The sequence below is a fragment of the Gopherus evgoodei genome, chromosome 17 (assembly GCF_007399415.2).
Source record: "Gopherus evgoodei ecotype Sinaloan lineage chromosome 17, rGopEvg1_v1.p, whole genome shotgun sequence".
NCBI lineage: Eukaryota > Metazoa > Chordata > Testudines > Testudinidae > Gopherus > Gopherus evgoodei.
The window spans coordinates 10,166,069-10,188,336 of NC_044338.1; the positions used below are offsets into that span (position 1 = coordinate 10,166,069).

Consider the following 22,268-nt stretch of genomic DNA (forward strand, 5'->3'; position numbering starts at 1 on the left):
CAAGGTTATTATGTGGGGGGTCGTGAGCTGTCAGCCTCCACCCCAAGCCCTGCTTCACCTCCACCATTTATAATAGTGCTAAATATAAAAAAGTGGTTTTAATGTATAAGAGGGTTGCACTCAAAGGTTTGCTGTATGAAAGTGGTCACCAGTAGAAAACTTTGAGAACCACTGGTCTAGAAAAACTGAAGGCAGCCTTTGATTCGTGCTCAAAACCTAGGACTAGGTTTCCATCCCTTTCAGTGAGATGGGGGCACTTTGGCTGGAAAGCATGTGAAACTCCACGGCTTGGAAGGCGTTTCACATGTGATCTGGACTCTCCTAAGGTCGCAGAACATTCGTACACAGCATTTGGATTCAGCCTGTTACGGAGAGCAAGGTGATGAAGTTGGGATCTGGGCGTCCTCAAAGCAAGGGGGTGTTTGGCTCAGGGTGCCAACCTTGACTCTGGCTTCCTCTAATATAAGCGATATTGGGAAAATAACATTATCGACATGTTTTTTAAAAAAGGAAGATGTAAGGGCAAAAACCCATCAGCAGAAATCCACTGATGTAAATGGTTTTAAACCTGAGTTACCACCCATTTCAGACTGATTCACTTAAACCAAACAACATTAAGAACAAATAAATAAAAGCCCTTTTGTTTGCAATTCTTTTGCTCCAATTTGCTGCCTGGTTTGCAGCCAGAACCAACAGGATGGCCCTGGCACAGAATGCAAGAGGAAATTCGATCCGGGTGACCTGATGACTAATTGTTTGAGCAGGTATTCCAGCATCAGAGCTGCTGGGCACTTGTGCTCACAGAGGCAAGGAGTATGTCACCAGCACCACACTGGTGCCAGTTTTTACTGCCTGTGATGGATGGAAGGAGAACCTCTAACTAGTTGCAAGAAGTTAAATACTGGTCTGATAAACAGAAACTCCTGGACTTATACAAGTCTGGTCAGGGCTGGTAAATCCTGAAACCAAATTCATTCCTGGGATAACTCAACTGAAGTCAATGATGAATGAATGTCTGTCCTTGCTCCTGGTATTTAAGTCGGGATAAAAATAGTGTAAGACCCCAGAATGCGGCTTGCAGCTGCCCTTGTGTTGTGACCCCAAAGTGAGGACAAAGCTAATCAATGTACAGATCAGTGTTGTTAGTGAAAATCATACAATGAGCAAATTTAATTCATCCAGGAAGATACGAGTGCAGGAAAGCAAGGTTACAGGCACGTACTGCTGCTCAGAAATATTTATGTAAATACATCTGCAAAGCAGGTACAGCCCTCACTCAGGCTCCCGACAAGCTGCCCATCAGGCCTTCGGCATCACAAATGCTGGGCTCCCCTGTGCTACAGGATTCATTTCAAGGATGTTGTAGCCCAAATCTGATACCAGTAGATCAATGACCCGAGTTGTTTACAAACACAAAGGACCTGAACTGGCATCTGCTCCTGAAAATGCAAAAGGGAAAATTGTGCCTAAGACACCTCTCTTAATCACACCCGATATACCTCTGGGAAGCAGATTCCATGGGATGGAAACAGTGCTTGTAGATGCATCAAACCACAGGGAACAGACTTCCTTCTCAGTTTTATACCTGTGCCTAACTGGTGAGGCCTCAGCTGGGGTATTGTGTCCAGCTCTGGATACCACACTTTAAGAAAGTGATGAGCAAATTGGAAAAAATCCAGAAGAGAGCAACAAAAATGATAAGAGACTTAGAAAACATGACCTGTGAGGAAAGGTTGAAAGAAATAGGCATGTTTAGTTTAGAGATAACAGTCTTCAAATATGTAAAACATTGTTATAAAGAACTTGGTGAACAATCATTCTCCATGTCCACGGAGGGTAGGACAAGAAGCAATCAGCTTGGTTTGCAGCAAGGGAGAGTCAGGTTAGATATTAGGAAAACTTACTAACTTTAAGGAGAGTTAAGCACTGGTTACCTAGGGAGGTTGTGGATACCCCATCATTGGAGATTTTTAACAACAGGTCAGACAAACACTTCTCTGCCTCAATGTGAGACTAGATGACCTCTTGAACTCCCTTCCAGCCCTACATTTCTATGATTTTAAGTCCATCTAAGAGCTTTTTAGTAGTCTGTATGACATAACTTGGGTGGTCTCAAGCAAGTTTTTTCCATCTACTTCATATGCCCTGATATAGAAGCAAATGGCATACTATATATCAGATATCTACAGTCATACACACATATAAAGGGCCACTTACATATTAGTTCACCTACAAGCCAGTACATGATCTCATACAAATCCAACATGTAGGACACACGTGATGTCTGTGACATTCATGTACAAGTCACCAGTATTTCTGGCCCACACGGATTGCTGAACGGAGGTCAACATCCCAAAATTCACCCTCGTAACTGTGACCCGCTTTTGACATTCTCAGCAAAGAGAACAAGGTCTGAGTGGACCATGAAAGCAGAACCCCCCTGTGATCCCCAGGGGTCACTCTAGGTCACAAAGGAGGCACACTGGAATAGGGAAACTTTCACTACCACCGCACAAGCTGCCTATGTTCTGTGAATAGATTTCAGTCCCTCGGGCTGAGGATTTTAGTTCAGCTGCCAACCCAACTACAGTGGCTGCACATAATAAAGGAGGAGGACGGCACCGCTAGCAGCAACAGAAACAGACGAGACAGCAAATCACGTCACATGAGGATACAGGAAGCAGCGCCAACATTCTCTGACCAGTGGACTAGTACTAAAGCCTAACTGGTTCAAAGCACACAGCGGCAGGGACTCTAACTCCGTTATCTAATAATCTGCTGGGTTTAAGTCTAACGCCTCCCCTTCGACTGGCCTGGACATTTTCTCAAGCTGCAATTACAAGCACTAGTTCTGCAGACAGAGCTACCCAGGCCTCCTGCTACCACCAGTCAGGAGCAGCCACTGTCAAGAATGCAGAAGTTCACTGAAGGAGCAGGCTGCATGCAGCCTTTTAAGAAAACACATTTTGCAAGACTACAATTTGAAGGATCCCTGCTGTTATTAGTGTTCCTAACTGGACAGACCGTCAGCATTCATAAATCAGGTGTAAAGAGGGCCTGCCTTTGCCAAATCAGTCATCTTATGCTGGAATATTGAGAGAGAACATTCCATAACTCTACATGCAGTTAGTTATGCATTGGGCCTAATTCCCTTGGCGTAAATCAGAAGAACTTCACTGCAGTCAATGCGAAGAGAAGCATGTCCAACATACTGACACATTTCAGTGTATATCTGAACCATCTCATATTTCAGGTAGCTGGGAACACTCGAAAATTACTCTATTAACTTGTATGTGTCACACAGAAGCTCTGACTGATCGCAAGCTGGTTTTACACCAGTGTGATTCAGTGTACTTACTCCCAATTGACACCAGTTTAAAATGGGTTGGGGATCGGTTCCCAGGTGTTTAATTCTTTTTCCTCTACCTCTGAATCATGTAATTTTTGTCTATATACGTGCCTATTGGCTGGAATTTCCAAAAGAATTTAAGAGAATTAGGGCTAGATTTTTAAAGGTAAAATCCCATTGGATGTTAATGTGGGTTGGCTGCCTAACTAAACAGGCCCCTCCATAAAAATGTTAGTAGTGTATATTGAATAACAAGTCAATTAACTGTTTATTAAACACAGGATTCCTTTCCTGGCAGTTTGGTTGCTTCATGAGGTAGGACTGGGGGAAATGGAACAAATAAATCCTGTTAAATTGTGCTAGAAATAGATCTTAGCTCAGCTTTTAAAGACCATCTGTATCGGCGCATTTTGGTCATTTCATGTTTTAGTGCAGCACTAACATAAGCATCTTATGTTACAGCAAACATCACCTATCCCAGCATCGCAAGTGGACTGAAGCAATAAGCAGCTGTATGGAGGACAATGCCATTGAGCTAAAGTTTGCTTATAAATGTTTGGGCAGGACACCGTAGCTACAACCAACTGAGGTCTGAAACGAATACATGCTTTGATTTGATCTTTCTGGTGGGAGTCCCCTGGTCGGGAATAGGAAAAGGGGACAGACTTTGACAAAGAAGGAATGGGGAGGAAGCTGGTTTTTTCACATTAGGGTCTTAGACTTCAAAAGCAACACAATACTTTTGGTTTACCATTGTAAAATAAAATAATGCTCATGATGCAGCTCACGTCCTCATTCCTATAATCTTCTGAGACCACTGTTAGTTGTGTTTGGAAAATGGCAGGACAAGGCCATTACAAATAACTACTACTGCAAGTGTGAAGACTATTTTCTACTTTTGCAGATCCCAGACTGCGGAGAGAGGGGCTGAGAAGATGAGAAACCGATGACAAGAACATGCATAGTGGGTGATGGTGGAGCCAATCCCTCTCTCAAGAAATGGTTCACTGCTGACACAAAGGTAGATAACAGCTGGGCACATGTGTGGGCCTGGATTCAGGTGATGCATTCCTGAGCTTTGGCGGTTCAGATAAAAATGACAAAACCTGACCCCAACTGCTCCCTCCCATCTCTACTTCTACTCACTTCTGCTTCGCTGTATTTTACCTTCTTCTCCAGTTAATAGTTCAACATCCATCTCTCAAATGTATACGGACCATAATAATGAGAGTCTATTAAGTCAGTATCTATTACGGTGAATAAGGCACTGGACTAGAACTCTGCTTGGGCCTAGTTTTTAAGCCTAACCTGGACTCAAGCCCACCTGACCCAACCCACGCCCAAGAGGGTTGAGTCATTTTCCAACCTGGCCTGACCCCAACCATTCACCCCTTTATTTTCCACTGAAGTGGGAATCAAGAAACCTAGATTCTATCCCTGGCTCTACCTTCAACCTGCTGTGTAGCATTGGCCAAAATCATTCCACCTCCGTTTTCCCATCAGTAACATGATATTTATCTTCCTCTTTAAAGCATTTTGAAACCGATAGATGAAATAGGAGCTAAGTATTATTAGACGGTCAAGTCCATCCACCCTAGGAAAGGCAGGATATTGTCACCTGATTTTACAGAGGCAGCTCTTAGGATTCTCAAAACCTCCACCCTAAGCACTGAAGAACCTGATTCGTGTGAGAAGAAGAGCATCCCAGTTTCAAGAACGTACCACATTGAACATAAGATTGATGCTGTAAAGCTAATGGAGGGTTGGTTTTGGGGGGAGGAGGAAGAGGGGGAATTTGTGAGCAACAAGAAATTGAGGAGGATGCTGTCTCAAAAAATAATCCTTCATTGTACCAGAGCAAAATACTACTAAATCTGGTCTTGGCTGGAGGCGCTGGTTTGAATGGAAGGGACTTTCAAAGAAGCAAGGGACAGGAGTAAGAAACATGGGGATAAAACTACATACCTTATGGGTCTATTTGCCTTTAAAAGTTCCTATGGGCCTTTCACCTGTGACCGTTTTTATGCAGAATTATGATATACAGGCACAATCCTCACAAACTATTTTCTCCACACACAACACATGTGCACTTGGCACTAGCTCATCCGGAACATGCATAGCAAGAGGGTGAGTGCTGACCAGCTGCACTTAGCATCTGCCTCGCTTTATGCACACCTCAAATACCAGGGGTTATGGTTTATTTATAATACTCTCCTGGCTCTGGGGCTCGCACTGTTCACTCCTTCCTCTATAAGAGATGTTAACGCCTTCCCGCTATCTGCTCTCTATCCTCTATCTTTTGTCTCTGTGGTCACAGATTCACAGATTCCAAGACCAAAAGGAACCATTGTGATCTAGACTGACCTCTGGTATAATACAAGCCATAAACTTCCCCAAAATAATTTCTAGAGCATACGTTTTAGAAAAAATATCCACTCTTGATTTAAAAATGGTTAGTGATAGAAAATACACCATGACCCTGGTCCAACTGTTCCAATGTAACTCTCACTGTTAAAAATTTGCGCTTTATTTCCTATTTCCAGTTTGTCTAGCTTCAACTTCTAGCTACTTGATCATGTTTTACCTTTTTCTGCTAGACTGAAGAGCCCATTATCAAATATCTGATCCTCACGCAGGTACTTAGAGACTGTGATCAAGTCACCCCTTGGCCTTCTCTTTGTAGCAAAATAGATTGAGCTCCTTGAGTCTATCACTCTGAGGCAGGTTTTCTAATTCTTTAATCATTCTTGTGGCTCTTCTCTGAACCCTCTCCAATTTATCATAAGAACGGCTGTACCGGGTCAGACCAAAGGTCCATCTAGCCCAGTATCTGTCTGCCGACAGTGGTCAATGCCAGGTGCCCCAGAGGGAGTGAACCTAACAGGCAATGATCAAGTGATCTCTCTCCTGCCATCCATCTCCATCCTCTGACAAACAGAGGCTAGGGACACCATTCCTTACCCATCCTGGCTAATAGCCATTTATAGCCATCAACATCTTTCTAGTATGATGTGGTTTGACAGATATCTCCAGTGTGGGGCTGGGCCTTCATTAACACAACAAAAATGTGCCCACAGGAAAAAGTGCCAGCTGTTTCTCCTCCATCAGTGTTTCCCCAACTGTTGCTGATCCAAGTACTTCACTCAAATTCCGGGGTGCTAGCAAGATGCCCTGTTCTCATGCCATATGGAGATGGGGCTACTGATACTGTATTATTCAAGTGAAGATAAATCACAATCAATATCTCAGTATTTCCAAGATGGTTTTTCATCACAAAAGATGGTAAAATGTTTCACTAGTTGTTTGTATGTACAGTGCCACTGAATGCATCCACCTCTGGAGTGTGACACTGTCTGCCAAAGTGGTAGAAAGCTGAAATACTGGCAAAAAGGACCCAAGACAAATTATGACACTTTGGAATGTACCCGAGACAAATTACGACACTTAGGAATGTACCTTAGTATCTTTAATGTCAGTGCAAAAGAGACACGGCTTTGGTTTATTACCAATCCATGATATCATCTCCCACCCTGGAGCCCTGCAGAAACCCTTTTGCTGAAGCTCTGTGGTGTATTTCTGGGGAACAGGAAGGGACAGAGCCAGGAAGCAGCTATTTTCCACCACAGCAGCTGAACCCCAGAGGATTTCCAAGTGGGAGTCAATGCTGCTTCGGCTGTAGGAAAGGCAGCCAACGATAAGCCACTTGCCCAAAGCCCTGGAGGGAGTCGGCAGCAGAGCAAGGATTAGAACTCGAGAGATCCTGGCTCCCAGTCCTGTGCTCAGACAGCACCACACTCTAAAGGATGAAGTCAAATCTGCTGGGATTTGAATTTGTGGTTCTAGGAAGGGTACGTCTGCCTAGCTGATGCCCACCCCACAAAGTAATCCTTTCTAACACTGAGGTAATATTTGCTATTAGCAATTCAGGTGCAGAAGATTAGTCACTAGGGACTACTACCGCCAAAAAGCTTGAGTCCCTGTTTCCCCACTCAGAAGAAATATGAGCATATCTGTTTAAGCAGATCAAATCAGACTTTACGCAGAAAGGCCTTCTGCAGCATCAACTAAGAGAGGCTATTGGAGGTTTCATTATGACGTGCTTATTTGAAACTCTTTCGGAAAACTAAGCAACACTCATAACCCAGCCTAAATGAACAGAGAAGAAAATGACTGCAAGATCCTATAAGCTGCTAAGTGAGAGGAAGGGGCACACGTACTTTACCGTATTTTATGGGGGATGGACAGCTTGTTGGGCAGTGCATACTTCCCCTCACCACAATCACCAATCTGCTCCTGAAACCCTAATTCAAGTCCCGTTGGTCAAAAGCTGGATCTAGTTGTCCTTATGCAGTTCTGAGTGGGGGAAAAAATAGAACTCTTCAAAGGATTTGACATCTCAAAAGAGACCAGATAAAGTGCTAGGAAACTTCCAGCTGCAGTTTCTAGAGTTTTAAGATGCACACAGTCAGCTGGCATAGAATCACATTCCTGACTGGATATAGGGCCCTTAAATTAAAAATCAAGGATGGGGATGGGGTGGGAACTCAAATCAACATAGGTACACGGGAAAATCGTTTAACCTTATTCTCCCAAGGACTCTGCTAAGGGAGCTCTGTCCCCAGCCTGGGAGGGGAAAGTTCTAAATAAGATCCTCAGAGTGGTGTTATGTGGACTCCCAGAGTAACAGCACCAAAGCTGGTCTTCAAATAATAAAGAGGTGCCATTTAAGCTTAGCAGGGGTGTCTAACACAAGAGGCTTGGACAAATGAGATGTTTCTGGCCAACAGATAACATGTGAGGTTACTGATCAGGCACAGTTGGAAGGAACTCAAGTTACAACATCACACCTGGCTTCTGGATGACAAGAGAAAACTCAACCCTAAGTACACTTATACTTGCGGGCCTTTGTCTCTCAAAATGGCTTCTAATGATCTGCACGTGGACTCAGAAAGCTTCAGGGCCCTGGTTCCATCAGGTCTCCAATGCTGGCAGTTTCCCAGCGCAGCAGATCTAGAGGTTTGTATATTATGCTCCCATTTTGGGGTGGGGCGTAGTGGTTTTTGTGTTATGTACATGATAGTGCCTACTTGCCAAAAGAAAAAACACTCAAAGGAAAACAGTCAAAGGAAAGACCAGGGTTTATTTTTCCCCCTTTGTTAGTCATCACGACACAATTTATACAAAAGCTCTAACGTTGTTTTCTTCAAAAGGTAACGCTATATAATAACTGAGCCCCTTTCCCTGGCACATGCTAAGGGTCTGACAGTCTGAAATCGGCGGAAGGTACAAAGATATAGAGAGTCCAGATGCGAAAATGCAGAACTATGATGGCTTCAGCAGACAGAACAACCACAAATGGCATCTGATTTACTACTGACTGCACTGCATCATATGATGGGCCCTTAGGAGTATAATCCCCAGAGTTGTTTGTAAATAGGATGTTTATTTATTTTTTTTTTCTATTGGGCATCAGTTGCTTTTTTTGAAGGAATACCCAGAAAACCAGTTTATTCTTATAAGAAGCTATTTCTCAGCTGAATGGCTTCCATGCAAGACCCCACAGGAAGAAGGAACTTTTCATGGAATCCAGTCCCATGTTCTCTAAACAAACACTCACATGAGAGACTGCAAATTGGGTTGGCTTGAGATCTATCAGAAAGCCTGCAGAAACCCAATGGAACTATCAGCTATTTAAATATGTCAAATGTTAACTGTAAATCTGTACTTACTTTAATAAAACATAGTTCAAAAGAAAACAAGAAATTACTTGCTAAAACAAAAATCCTTAGCACGTCTCTCACAACTTCCAGCCAAGGATCTCAAAGATATAGATGAAGTAAGCCTCACGATGCTTCTGGCAGGGGGGTGAATTAATATTTCAGTTTTAGAGATTCTGGAAGGTAAGCCACAGGCTGGTTAAGTGGCTTACCCAAAGTCACACTGAGTCATAATGGCAGCATTGTAACTGTGCGTTACCCATCTGTCTCTTTAAATGGTATATTTGTTTGGCACTATTTTACACAACACTAAGTACAAAGCATGCAGTACCAGTGTTATTAGATTCTAATAACAGAAGCACAGTACACCACAGCTTACTAGTCAAAAGGCTGCAAGAGTGGGATTTTCGAAAGTAGTTAGCACTGGGCTAATTCTACCCCTACTGAAGTCAATGGGAGCACATGGAGTGCTTCTGAAATTTCCACTCTAATATTTGCAAATGAGAAGCAGCTAAGAATGTAAAGACATCTACTTATCAAAGGACAGCACACAAGCATTGGAGTCACCAGCCTTCACAGCTTTTTTGATATCAAGGACTCCTCATAGTGCAACAAGCATTCACACTGTCTCCAAGTTCACTAGAATGTCAATATTCAACTTCACACAAGGGTTTTTCCAGTAATTTTTAATAAACAGGATCAAAGAGGGAACAGGTGGTATGCCCAGGCATCTGCTTAGCAAAACAGGGCCGTGTCCTCTTGTGGCACAATTAATAGCATCATTGCAACTCTTTACCTCCGTGGCATCTTTCATCAGCGGCTCAGGCAAGCTCAAAACTTGCCTGTTCCTCATGGAACTGACTTGATAAGAGCCTAGTGTGCTCTGCTTACGGCAAGGTTGACAAGAGCTCTCTCCAGATTGCAGTTAAAATTCTGCCATATTGTTGCAAGCAGGCTTCTGGCACTGATTCCATGGCCAACAAGGCCAGAGATATTTTTTAGAGAAAAAATGCTAACCCAGAAAAGTGCGCAAACCTGTTTGAATGCTTCAAGCTGTATGGCTAGGAGCAGGATATTTTCAGGAGATGGTCCTGGCCTCTAGAATTCTTTCCTCATTTGATCTGTCAGAACCTGGACCTACCGACTTTTGTGGAAAACTGTAAGACCTATCTATTCCCAGGCTTTCCACAAAGGGTGGCAGGAATGGGGTAGCAATCCGTTGACAAGAGAGGATTTTAGTTGTGCAGTGATGGGAGAGACTTCTGAACCCTGAGCCCTATGAATTCTCCGAGGTGTATTTAAAGACTATAGAGGCTATCTAGAGTTCCAGAGAGGCATTTCTAACAAACTGGATGGATAGCTGGATGAAAGAATGAACTAAGGTATAAAACCTAGATATCCTGTAATGGATGATCAACTCAAACCCTTTCCAACCCTATTTGAAGGGTGCTGGGAGCTGTAGGAATTTGGGTTTGATACCCACTGAACAGCAGTCTCCTAGCACAGGCAAAGCCCAAAACATTGCCTCCTCTAGTTAGTCCATAATATGGGCCTAAAGGGACTCTCAGACATGCACAAAACTTCTTCCCCATACAGTCCAGGGAAACCAAGAATCCCATTAGCAGCTTTAAACAGAGCTGCTACTAGCATGATTTCATTTGTGCCATGCAGAGCACATCACAACTATGCTAACACATGGGAGGTCCATCCCTCACCTTCCAGGAGGTTATCGCCACTTTGTAGGCTTTCCCCAGGTGCCCTTAGCTAAACATTTTGCTTTTTTTTAAAACAGATTCTACTAGTCTTATGAAGAAGATTCAGGAAGCAGAAAGGGGGGAGGTAGCAAGCCAGGAGACTCTAGGGCGGTGCCAGGATTAATGCGAACACTGAAACATATACAGTTATTCCTGGTTTTGTAGGGACCTGCATATTGTATTAGGGAAAAATAAACACAGTACATCAGAAGAAATATAGCAGCTTTCCTAACAAGCAGAGGAGTATGATCATGCAAGAGCGTGTGGATTCAGAAGCCAAACTGAGATGATCTCTTTCTGAATAGGTAAGAATTAGAAGAGACAGCTGTCCCACTTTGACTGGGACAGTCATAGATTTTTAAGTCAGTTAAAAATCCTCATTATTCACCCCACTCCCATGCTCTGCAATGTTCTTGTGCCATTATATGAACCCAGGGTCCCCCTGTCCTTGAATGCTCTGTTCAACCCTGCTCCTCCCCCTGAACCCTGTGAGGAGAGAGTAGAAATTGAAGTGGTTCAGAAATGAATGATGAATATGAGAGAAATGGAAAGACTTCTGACAAAGAGAGATTGTGCTTTTTTTTTAGACAAAGAAATCAGAGGGGATGTGGCAAAGGTACATAAACTAACAAATGGACCAGAAACAGTAAATTGGGAACGCTGATTCACTCTGTTTCATAATACAAAAAACACGGGACTCTCAACAAAACTGAAAAGTAACAAGTTGAAAACTTATCAAAGGAAAGCCTCTTGCTCTTTAAATGGACATTGTCCGGGAGTCCCTCATAATTTGCATACACACACACACACACTTAACCTGTGCAATTCACTGAAATCATATCACAGAGGCCAAGAGTTCCGTGAGATTAAAAATAATATAAATTAGACATTATATGGATGAAAACACCTTAAAACACAAAGAACTCTAAGCCTTTATCCCTCAGGGCATAAACAAACCATCTTCTGCCAAAGGTTAAGAAGAAACTTTCCCTATGGGCAGGTGGTTGCTAACTGTCCACTACAAAATTTCTTACACCTTCTTCTGAAGCTGCTAGTACAGACAACTGTTTAATCTGGGATATTGGACTAGACAGACTTCCTGTCTGACCTGGTAAGACAATTCCCATGTTCCTGATGGAATTATGCAAGCACTTACATGCAATTTGTTCTGGGGAATCCCAAATCCTGAACAGCAAGATTCAGACTATACAGAATGGTAAGTCTGAAACATTTATAGAGCCCGAAGAACAAAGTGTTATGAAAATGCTATGCATGTGTGGGGGAGGGTTGGAGGCAGATGGTTTCCGTCCTTCCCTGAATTTTTCATAGCAGCCCCAGCATATGCATCCATCAAACACTCATGTATAAAATACTAAGGATTGGATCTGTTGAACTCAACAAAGCTACATCGATTATACCAGTAGAAAGTCTGGCCCTAGGAACATATATAACTTTTCACACACTTCAAGGGCCATCCAACATGTAGGAAATTTATCAGCATAGTATCCCTGTGAGGTAGATAAATGCTATTACCCCCATTTTACAGACTGGAAAACAAACACTACTGAAGTCAAACGGGAGTTATGTCATTTGCTTTACGGGGTCAGGATTTCACCTGTAGAATTTAAATGACTTTCCCAAGGCCACACAAGGAGACAGCGGCAGAGCTAGGAGAAGAAGCCAGGAGTTTCTGGTTTCTTTTCTGCTCAGCCCACTATCCAACCCCATCTCCTTAGACAATGATACAAAATAATTTCTTTTTAGTGTGTCAAATGCAAATGAATTGTGAAGACAGCACCAGATTGAGAGAAGATTTAAATTCCAGCCACGCGGAGATACTCTTCTGCTCATCAGATCTCCTGTCCTGATTATCTGTACGCATGCACTAGCTTTGCATTCATCTTAACGTTAAAAAACAAACGGTGAACACAACAGCTATTTAGTCAAGCGGTAAAGTAACAAGATAGGTCAGGGATATGAGACCCAATTATTTTCCTGAAACCAGCCTCCTGTCAATTTATTCTGTGGTTTCAGCCGGCCTGTGCAGACTCACAAAAGTCAAGCTAATGTTTACATCAACAGAGCTATGTCCACCTGCCATCCATCCATTATGGCACACGCCTCCTCTCTGACCACAGTGGAGCACCAGTGCAATTGAACCAGAAGTCTTTGAGGGAAGAAAAAAATAAAATTCCCACCATATTATTTGGGGAAGCAGAGTCTAACCCCTGGAAAGAATCAAGCTGCTGCATGCAGCATGACTAACGATCAAGTAGCTGGCAAGGCTAGTGGTTAGAGTGGGAGACTGTGAATCAAGATACCTGGGTTCTATGCTTAGTCTGCCAGCAACTTGTAGTGTGCTCTTGGGCGTGTCACTTACAGCCTGATTTTCAGGGGGTGCCTGCAATGGGGATCAGGGGAGCTCAGCACTTCTAAAATTAGGCCATTCATCTCTTGGTGCTTCAATTTCCTCATCAGCAAACTAGGCATGCAGCAAACTTGAGCAACCCTACAATAGCAAACCCATGCATGCAACTGGCAATTAAGAGCAACACTACAGTAACAAAGATCAAGAAAAAAATAAATGTTAGTAAAGAAGCAGCTATTTTCATGTTGCAAAGACCTTATGAAGCATGTGTATAGGCAACTCATGAGGGACTACTGGACAGTGTCCATTTAAAGAGGCAATGCATGCACAGTTCCCCTAAAACACAATCTACAAATTATATTTGTATGTGTTGCAGAGTCTGTGCTCCAACACTGAATGGAAATGGCAGTTTCCCACTCATGCCATCTTTTGGAGACCCTGGTGCATCTTTTAGCAAAGGCTGAAAACTTGGCACCTCTTTTAACCATGGTACAACTTTAAGATCCTCTACTCACTGGCGTTCACTCCAGAGGTCCCTACCTAACCTACACCATGCTGTTGTATACCATTTAATAAAATATTTAGGACCTGTTTATGCTGCTATTTGAAACCATGTTAGCAGGTATCTTAGGCATATTAAAATATCATAGCATCCAAGCACTTTTGTAGTAAAAACCATTTTTAAACACAGTTTGAACAGTAGATAAGGCCTTACAATCCATGTATAGAAAAATATTTACCATTTTGGGGCACTGGGTAACAAGGCAGTATCCCAACTGGGTCAGAAATTGTTTGGTTTTGATGAGGAATGTTAACATGGCTAATGGCATGATTTTATCTCATCCACAAAGGCAAGACCAAACTGTGTTATAAACACAATTCCACAACACAGTAAATGTCCTAGTTTACACAGGTCGTTAGAGAACTGAAGGAGATGATCATCCAGGTTACCAGTTAAGGTAAACAATCCCCTACCTGGTTTAGTTTTTTCTTCACATCAGAAAGGATGGAAGAGCAACAAAAAGCCACGTACGTCTGATAGGAAATGCAGAACGGTCAAGAGCAAAGGCATCAGTGTAACTTCTGGGGAAATGAAATATTTGGAAATACTTGAGTCAGCTTTACAAAACATTTGGAAGCCACATGTGTGATCAGGGAAAACCAGCCTTCTGAGCTACACAATTAAACCGAAGAGACATGATGCTAAGGAGCTAGTACTGTTTCTGCTGTGAAACTGGCAATGTTTTATGCACTAGATTTGACAGTGACATGACAGTCCTACAAACACAGGACTTGCCATCTCAGCTCAGACCACATAGCTCATTCTATCAAGCCTGGTATCCTACAGGCCTTTTCTAGATGCTTCAGAGATCTCTTAAGCAACTGTTCAGTGCAATATATAGAGATAGAGATCCCCTTCACACTTCTGCAGAGATCAGCTGACTCCCTTAGGAATGTGATTTCATTACTGTTTAGCAAACAAAGCCTTCCCAGTAGTTCTTCCTTGCTGTAATTCCCTGAAGTTTGAGAACATTCAAGCTGCAATCCACTAACAGGGTCAATCTGGAAAAAAAAAAATACAAACCAGCTGGTGATAGAAGCTGCTCAGCAAGTCAAACAACAGAATAACCATTGCTCTCTTCACTGGATCTTACGGATTCCTCTGTTTTCAAGCAGATCTTCTCCTCCTCAACCCTGACTTGCTGTCAAGACCAGTCCATCCATCATGCCTGCCCAGATGGGTGGAGGTCACTGAGCCTCTGCAGGTGGGTGCACTGCCCTAGATAGAAATCAAACTGGCCACAATGCTTCCTTTGAACAGTCTTCCACTTCCTGCTATAAAGAACTCTAGAGTGTTCAGCCAATCTGGATTTCTGGACTGGCTGAACGCATCGGCACCTTGTGCTCCAACCAAAGGCCTCACCCAGTAGGCTGTCCATTGGCCTCTTCCACTCTCACTGCCGGAGGGGGAGGGGGGGAAGGGTGGCGCCTTTGTAATTTTGTGTCAAAGTGAAAGCTACATGTTTCACACTGTATTAATATTTGTCTCCGTTGGTATCGCTCGTCCCGAGTTTGTGTTATGTACTGGGGTCAAAGAAGGATCAAGTGCTTTAATACTACTTCGCAATTCTCTGCCCTTTAGCACTAGCACCCTCTGCCCAGGGACCTCAAGGCAATTGACAGATATTAGTGAATTAAGCTTCACAACACCCTTGGGAGGCATATCAGCACTGATAGCCTTATTTCACAAACGAAGCACAGAGAGGTAAAGTAATTTGCCGACACTCATATTGCACAAGTCACAGAGCCAGGTACAGAGCTCAGATTTCCTGGGTCCCCATCCCATATTTTAATTGCAGATTTCCTGAGACAGCATATACTGTATCCCAGCCACTGTCTCCTGACCAGCAAATCAACATTCTAACGCATTGCTCTTACATTGCTCTCACGGTTCAATACAAGACTTGTGCAAAACTCTACATCATCAACACATGTACCTCCCACAGTATGTAGTCACAGACAGTATGGAACCTTGGGTAACAAATACTGAAGCGAAAAGTTCCACCGCCACCCTCAACAATTACGGGGATCTCCAAAAACAGGCTCAGCCTTACTTTAATCTTCTCCTCCTTCCCCAAAACAACTCCTTCCCCCTTTACATTTAACATTTATATTGTGGAAGAGCCTGGAGGCCAAGAGATCGCTGTCCCATTGGGCCAAGTGCTGTACAAAGGCACAGAAAATGACAGTCCACGCTATAAAGTGTTTACTAGTGGCTGGATCTCTCCCCAGAGCAGCACAGCAAATGATACACTGATCTTTACTCTGCTAGCTCTGTCAAATGAACAGTTCCATGTTAGACACATGATAGTCTTGCCAAAAAAAAAAAAAAAAAAAAAGAGGAAACTGTAGCAGAGGGACCTCTGAGAGCAGTGATTTCTTCCCATCCAGTTCCATGGCTGGGTTGAGGCATAAGGAGCCATGGCCGAAAGTTTTCTCCCTCTCCGGCAATGGAATGGAGAGGGAGAGCGACATGGTCTGTGAGTTTGGAGTTTGCCCTGGACAGCAGAGCCTCCCCAGCAGCTTCCTGCTTCGCTTTCCCACAAGGCCAGTACATTCCAGTGTGTCCTTGCAAGAGCAACATCAAAACCCAGCAGCACTGGCAGACACTCTTCCGGGGTCTTCCTCCTTCCAGTGTCAGCCCCACGCATTTGCGGTTGCCCAAAATATGTTTTCTTGCCCATCCCTTCAACTATGTCACTCCCCCTGATCTTTGAGTTGCTCATCTGTTTCCTCCGTACACCAAGGCCGTACAACTTGCTGCTCCTTTGAGACTGTTCACCAGACAATTACTACCCATTTCTCTGACTTGGTCTCCTTTCACATTGACTCTCCCCTGCCACATGCCCTCTCCACTCTGCCAGTGTTAAGACCACCTTTCACAGCACTCCTAGTCAGTATTTCTATGATGGTAGCACCCAAAGAGCCCACTCAGGATCTGGGGCATTTGTGCTGAGTGCTGTACAAGCAGAGGGGGGAAAAGAGACAATCCCTGCCCTGAAGGGTTTACAGACTCAAGAAGACACCTTGGGCCCTTTTTTCTTTGTGCTTGGTTTGCCACATCACCTTGCTCAAGTCCCTCCTCAAACTCAGTTCTGCCACGAAGTCTATTTTTAACAAAAGTCCCCCGTAGCTCACAAGCGGTCCGCAAGCCTGGCTGACCTGAGTCATTCTTGTGCCTTCTCGCTCATGCTGCTGCCACCTGCTCCCGTGTGTTTGTGACCCTTATTTGTTGTGTCATGATGAGCTCACCTTGCCAGCCACAGCTGGGACCATTCCTCTACTTGTTCTGAGATAGACCTTGCACATGTTTGGGCCCCTGAAAAATAACCATCTTCTCAAGAGGTGGTTTGCGCAATGAACGGCACGGCCTGACACCAAGTCTCACATATTTAATCTCTTCTATTTCTAGAATGCATTTGTCATGCTGCTAGGAATATTAGCACTAACCAGTGAGCAAGTCTGAATATGGAGACTGTAAACCATCACTGTCTTAAATGTACACATGGATTTTTCAATTCATCCTAAAGCTGTACTGCTGCAGGATGCAGGTACAACTTCCAGGCCCCAGCAATGACATTAGCACTTGCTCAGGAGAAGATATGTTAACCCACAAGCATAGGTTGACTATCTTTCCTTCTTAGTTAACCAGAAAGCTGTCCGCCCTTTCATGTCTCCAAGCTGCCTATCTTCACAACCACCACTATCTCCTGCATGACTCATCAGTGAAACAATAGATTTTCAGCTCCATGATACACAAAGAGAACTGTTCCTTCTTGCTTTTGCAGCAGGTCCAGTAGTGTCACCGAGCTAATGCTGCATTACAGCTCTAGCAGCCTTGACAACATGTACATAAAATGAATTGATAAAAAGGGGAATCCCAAAATTCTACTGCAATATTTTCAAGAATAATTAACTGAAAGCCTACTAATTGTATTAATACATTGCTAATCTAAAACCACACGTGCACGCGCGCACACACACACATACACACACACTTGATCTTCTCCTTTTGAAAAGATTACACTCAAAGTGAATTATGTCTGGGTTAAAGTCAATAACAAGCACAGAGATCCATCAGGAAAGGTGGCATTCTTGCCAAGCAGCAAGTACCATCTGCACCTACAACTATCCTACCACGTGATTAAAAATGACAGGTTGGAAGTGAGGATGCCCTACCCTATACTACCTCATACAGGAGGTCTCATCCTGCCTATACCCTCCTGCACCCACTATCACGAATGCCAGTCATGGCTCCGAGTTCAGCTTTGTCTAGGCTTGTCATGATGTAGGTCCAGGTCTAAAGTTCAATTAGAATGAGATTTCCACACCCACTCAGCCCAAAATATCCCCACAAAGTAAGTACTGTACTTGTACACACACTCACACATAAAATCATTGTCAGCGACAGGATGACAATTTTAAAACTATCATTAAAATTGATCAAAACACTGAAGGAGCCTCCCTGCAAACAAGTGGGAATTGGTAGATCAGATTGATGCACTTCGGGACCAGGTCTGCCTTTGTGTGTGTGGCACGCCTAGCACCATGGCTGCCACCACAATATAAGAAATTAAATAATCATTGTAACATATACACACGTTGTTATCTGCAGGATGAAGATCACATGGGGAGGTTGGGGGGAGGGGGTTAGAGAGATGAGCTGGAGGGAAAATACCAAAGTATAGTCCTTGCTGCCCTATTTTTATCCAGTTTAGACTATAAACTCCTTGGGGTGACAACTGGTTCTTCCTGCATCAGGAGATACACTACTAAACATATTTTGCACTTTACATTTTCAAAGCAGTGCACCAACATTCATTAGCAGATGATCGGGAGTGTGTGTGTGTGTGTGGAAATATTCTTTAACACCCTGCACTTCTGATCGCACCACCTCCGACTGGAGAAGCCCTTCCCCCAACCAACCACATGCTCTGTTGTAAGAATGAAAGTGCAGCTGTGAAGCAACCCAGCAGAAGCCCCAGAGGGAGTGTCCCCGGCGCACGTGGTAGAGGGCGGGGCTTAACACGTCATCCTCCCCCCCATGAAACTAACTAGTTTGGAACGCAGCAACACGCTACATTCCAAATGAGAGGGAAATCTACAGCCCTGCCTTTGCCTTGGCCCAGATCCTTCCCCACAGACAGAATCAAGGGCGCACGGATCTCCCCGCCCACCCCATCGGCTGGGGGGCCGGAGGGAGGGGAGAGAACAACCCAAGGTTCCCCTCTGCACATTTCCAGGAAGGCAGAACATACAAAAAAAGGAGAGAGGCGGAACGGTGGAGTGTATCATATGACGCTCTATGTCATTTCATTATGCAAAAGCAGCCTCCCCTCTGCTGGAATACTGCCACCGCCCTAAGATCTGAAATACAGGAGGAGATTTTCCCCACAAGGGGAAAAAAAACAACTGTACTCGTTACATATATTAATGACCATTGTACGAATTCAACTGCAAAGCAAATTGCCGGCAGGTTCTATGAAGACAGGCTGCGGGTCATTTTGGGGAATAACTACTCCCTCCCAACCCACCAGCACAGACACACTATAATAATGATTAAAATACTTTAGCTTTTGAACAAAAAAAATATAAAAATAAAACAGGCTTCGATTGCTCTGATTTTCTGAACCCGATCGTTTTCACCATTTCAGCAACGGGGAAAAAAAAGTGCATTTTTCAGACTCCCATCCAAAGAATAATAGTCTCCGCATTATGGATGAATGAGAAATTGGGGGGGGACAACGTTTATCTCCCGAAAATCAGGGCTTTCCGATCGCCCACAAGCATGTGTCAGCATATCGCTACTAAATGCTCAACTCCCAACAAAAATGAAGACATGCCTGCTTCAGAGGCGACGGGAAAGGCTAAAGGAAGACTGATTTAACTCCAAGCCTCTTCGCAACCATCCCTTCAATTTATTTTAATTCAGAACATAATGTACCGGAGACCATGCTTTTTTTCTTACCAAATCAGCTCTGAAAGCAAGGTGTACCCTCCACCCGCCTAAGCCACAGTAAGTAACACACAGTACAGCGGCGGCTGGCTGGAAATCAGGCTGCTTTCTTGTAAAAATAAAAGACTATATATATATTTTTTCAGCTTCTGGAAAATGGTGTCCTGTGTCTTTAAACAGCTCTAATTCCGATTTTGCATGCTGTCTCCCCCCCCCTCCTTACCACGTGTTTTCTGTTGTTGCTGGGCTTGCCATTCCAGAAATCTGGCCGCTTCCAAAAGTGTCTCAATGCTCATCGCTTGGGTTGCCTTTCAGTGGAGGATCCAAAATCCTGGAGACTTTAAAAAAAAACAAAAACAAAACCGGGGGTTTCCTTCTCCTTGCCTTCTCCCCAGTAAAAATGCCGAATCGAACCACCCCCCACCCCGATCCCCTGCGAATCTTCCAGACAAGAAAAGGGTTTGCAACAAGATGGCGATGAGTATGTAACAGAAACACAACAGAAAAAAGGACTAACTCTGCCCTCTGCTACTATACAGACAGCTGCAGACAAAACCCGGCCTGGATCTTTGTAGGTCACTGGACTGGAACTAGTCAATACCATGCTGCAGGGGTGGAGTTTAATCTCTGCTGTTTTGAGTGAATCCTCTTTACTCAGAGGAATCAGAACTGCCAAAGCTCTTATTTGGGATCCTTTTTAAATGTGTTGGATTTTATTTTTAATTTCTCCTTTCCATGACAGATTTATTTTTGCTAGTGTGTATTTGAATGAGACATTTAAAATGCCATCTGTCATTCAAACTGGCATAGATTGACAATATCTTCATGGAACTTTATTGTAACTTGGACTTGTTTGAGATGGTTTTTAAACTATCTAAAGCTTAATCCAAAAAGACTCTGTCCCACAAATTAGACTGGTTTGGTCTGATTTTGGAGGGTCATTCATGGAATTATAATGATTATAGATGGAAAAAATTAGATCATTTTGCTCTCTGTTCTCTTTCCCAGCCCACTGCTACTGCAGTATCATTGCTCACATGTAATTTCCAGTCGAATTTGCCTGTTATTATTTATTGGGACCTGATTTTTCAGAGGTGTTAAGTACTTCCAGCTCCGCTGGACTTCATCTGGACTTTTGGGTGCTCTGCACTACCAGGCCCGAAATAGCTTATGCCGATTTAACAGTCACCTGATATTTTATTAACACAAACCGATCTTGGAACTCCCATCTCAGCTGATTTTTCTGCAGATGTCATGAATTATTTGGAAATACCTCTATTAATTGTGCATACAACTCAATGTAAATAACAGAGCTTTCATAAAAACAGATAAACATGATAATGTTGCAGTTACTGATTCTGCAAGATGGCCTATGCCAGGACAGGGAACAACCTATATGGCTCAGTTTACAGCACCAGGTCCCTAGAAAAGGAAAGGATATTGTATCATCGTACCCGTATGTACTTTTCAAATATTTAACTTATTATGGGATTTTACAAGGAAATGGAAAGACGACAAAATGTTACCACAATTGTCGATATATGCCTGTATGTATTACTGAATAGAAATGAGGTTCCATGCATAATATAGGACAAGCTAAATAAACTATGTATCCAAATAGAGATGGAAAAGGCCTGTTAGACCATTTAATTCACCCCTTTTTGCCAAGACAGGATTACTCCTTGCAGCACAGGGAGGGAAGTTTCATTGTACACAACTGTGTACAAATACAGATGAAGGCTACTTCAGGTGTTTCTGCAGAGGAAAAAAAACTCTGCAGCATTTATTTTGACAAAGACATCTGCCTTGTTTTCAGTCCCACTGTGTCAGTTTCTTTTACTTTGTTCATTCCTAGGGAGAAAGGATGCATCTTGCTTTCAGATAAGCTTTGCCTACAAGAGAGAAAGAGACAGACCCATGATCCCAATTTATTATTTTGTATTAAATGGTGTCTAAGGTCTAATTGCAAGGCGATGAAGGAGGGAGGTGAGTTTTCTGTGGGATGCAGGAAGAGGGATGATCCAGTAGCCGCGTTTTCCACCTAGTCCTCCCCCCGCAGTGCGTTTGCATCCTATTAAAATATGTCATCCTGCCCTGAGCCAATCCGCTTGGAAAACAACAAGGCATGGAGCAGCTCCACATGGGCACCCTGCTCCGTCTGCCTCCGACGGCGTCTTCTTTAAAGGGCCAGCCACCCTTGGAGTTTCCCCAGCAGCCATGAACAGCGCACTGGAGAGGGAGGAGGGCACGTTACCCCCGGTGAACCCTGATGGCTGCTGCTCCGTCAGTGTGCCACTGGGAGAGGGTTTTTCCTTCCCACGCTCCTGGTACAGAGATGCGCAAAGTCATGGAGTATAAGGGGAGGGGAGGGAAAGAGGGACGGACGAATTAAACAACCTGCAATGGGATCAGGAAACAAAAATCCTAATATACTGCGAACACAATGAACCAGTGAAACGTTTTATCGAGGGTCAGAAAACTGCAGGGCACAGAAAACCCTGCCTGTTTCCAGGAGGGGAGGTCTCTGCATCCAGTAGGCGCATTGCATTCATTTCTGAGCCAA

General features: G+C 43.6%; 1 protein-coding gene across 1 annotated transcript in view; it reads right to left on the bottom strand.

The window, feature by feature from the left end:
- MNT (MAX network transcriptional repressor) overlaps positions 1-20,213 on the bottom strand; it is a 67,789-nt gene extending 47,576 nt beyond the window's left edge. Inside the window, exon 1 of the mRNA XM_030536786.1 lies at positions 19,929-20,213. Within this exon, the coding sequence (XP_030392646.1) occupies positions 19,929-20,001 (73 nt within the window). The 5' untranslated portion in view covers positions 20,002-20,213. The remainder of the gene's footprint in view (positions 1-19,928) is intronic.
- Positions 20,214-22,268: the final 2,055 nt, after the last annotated feature.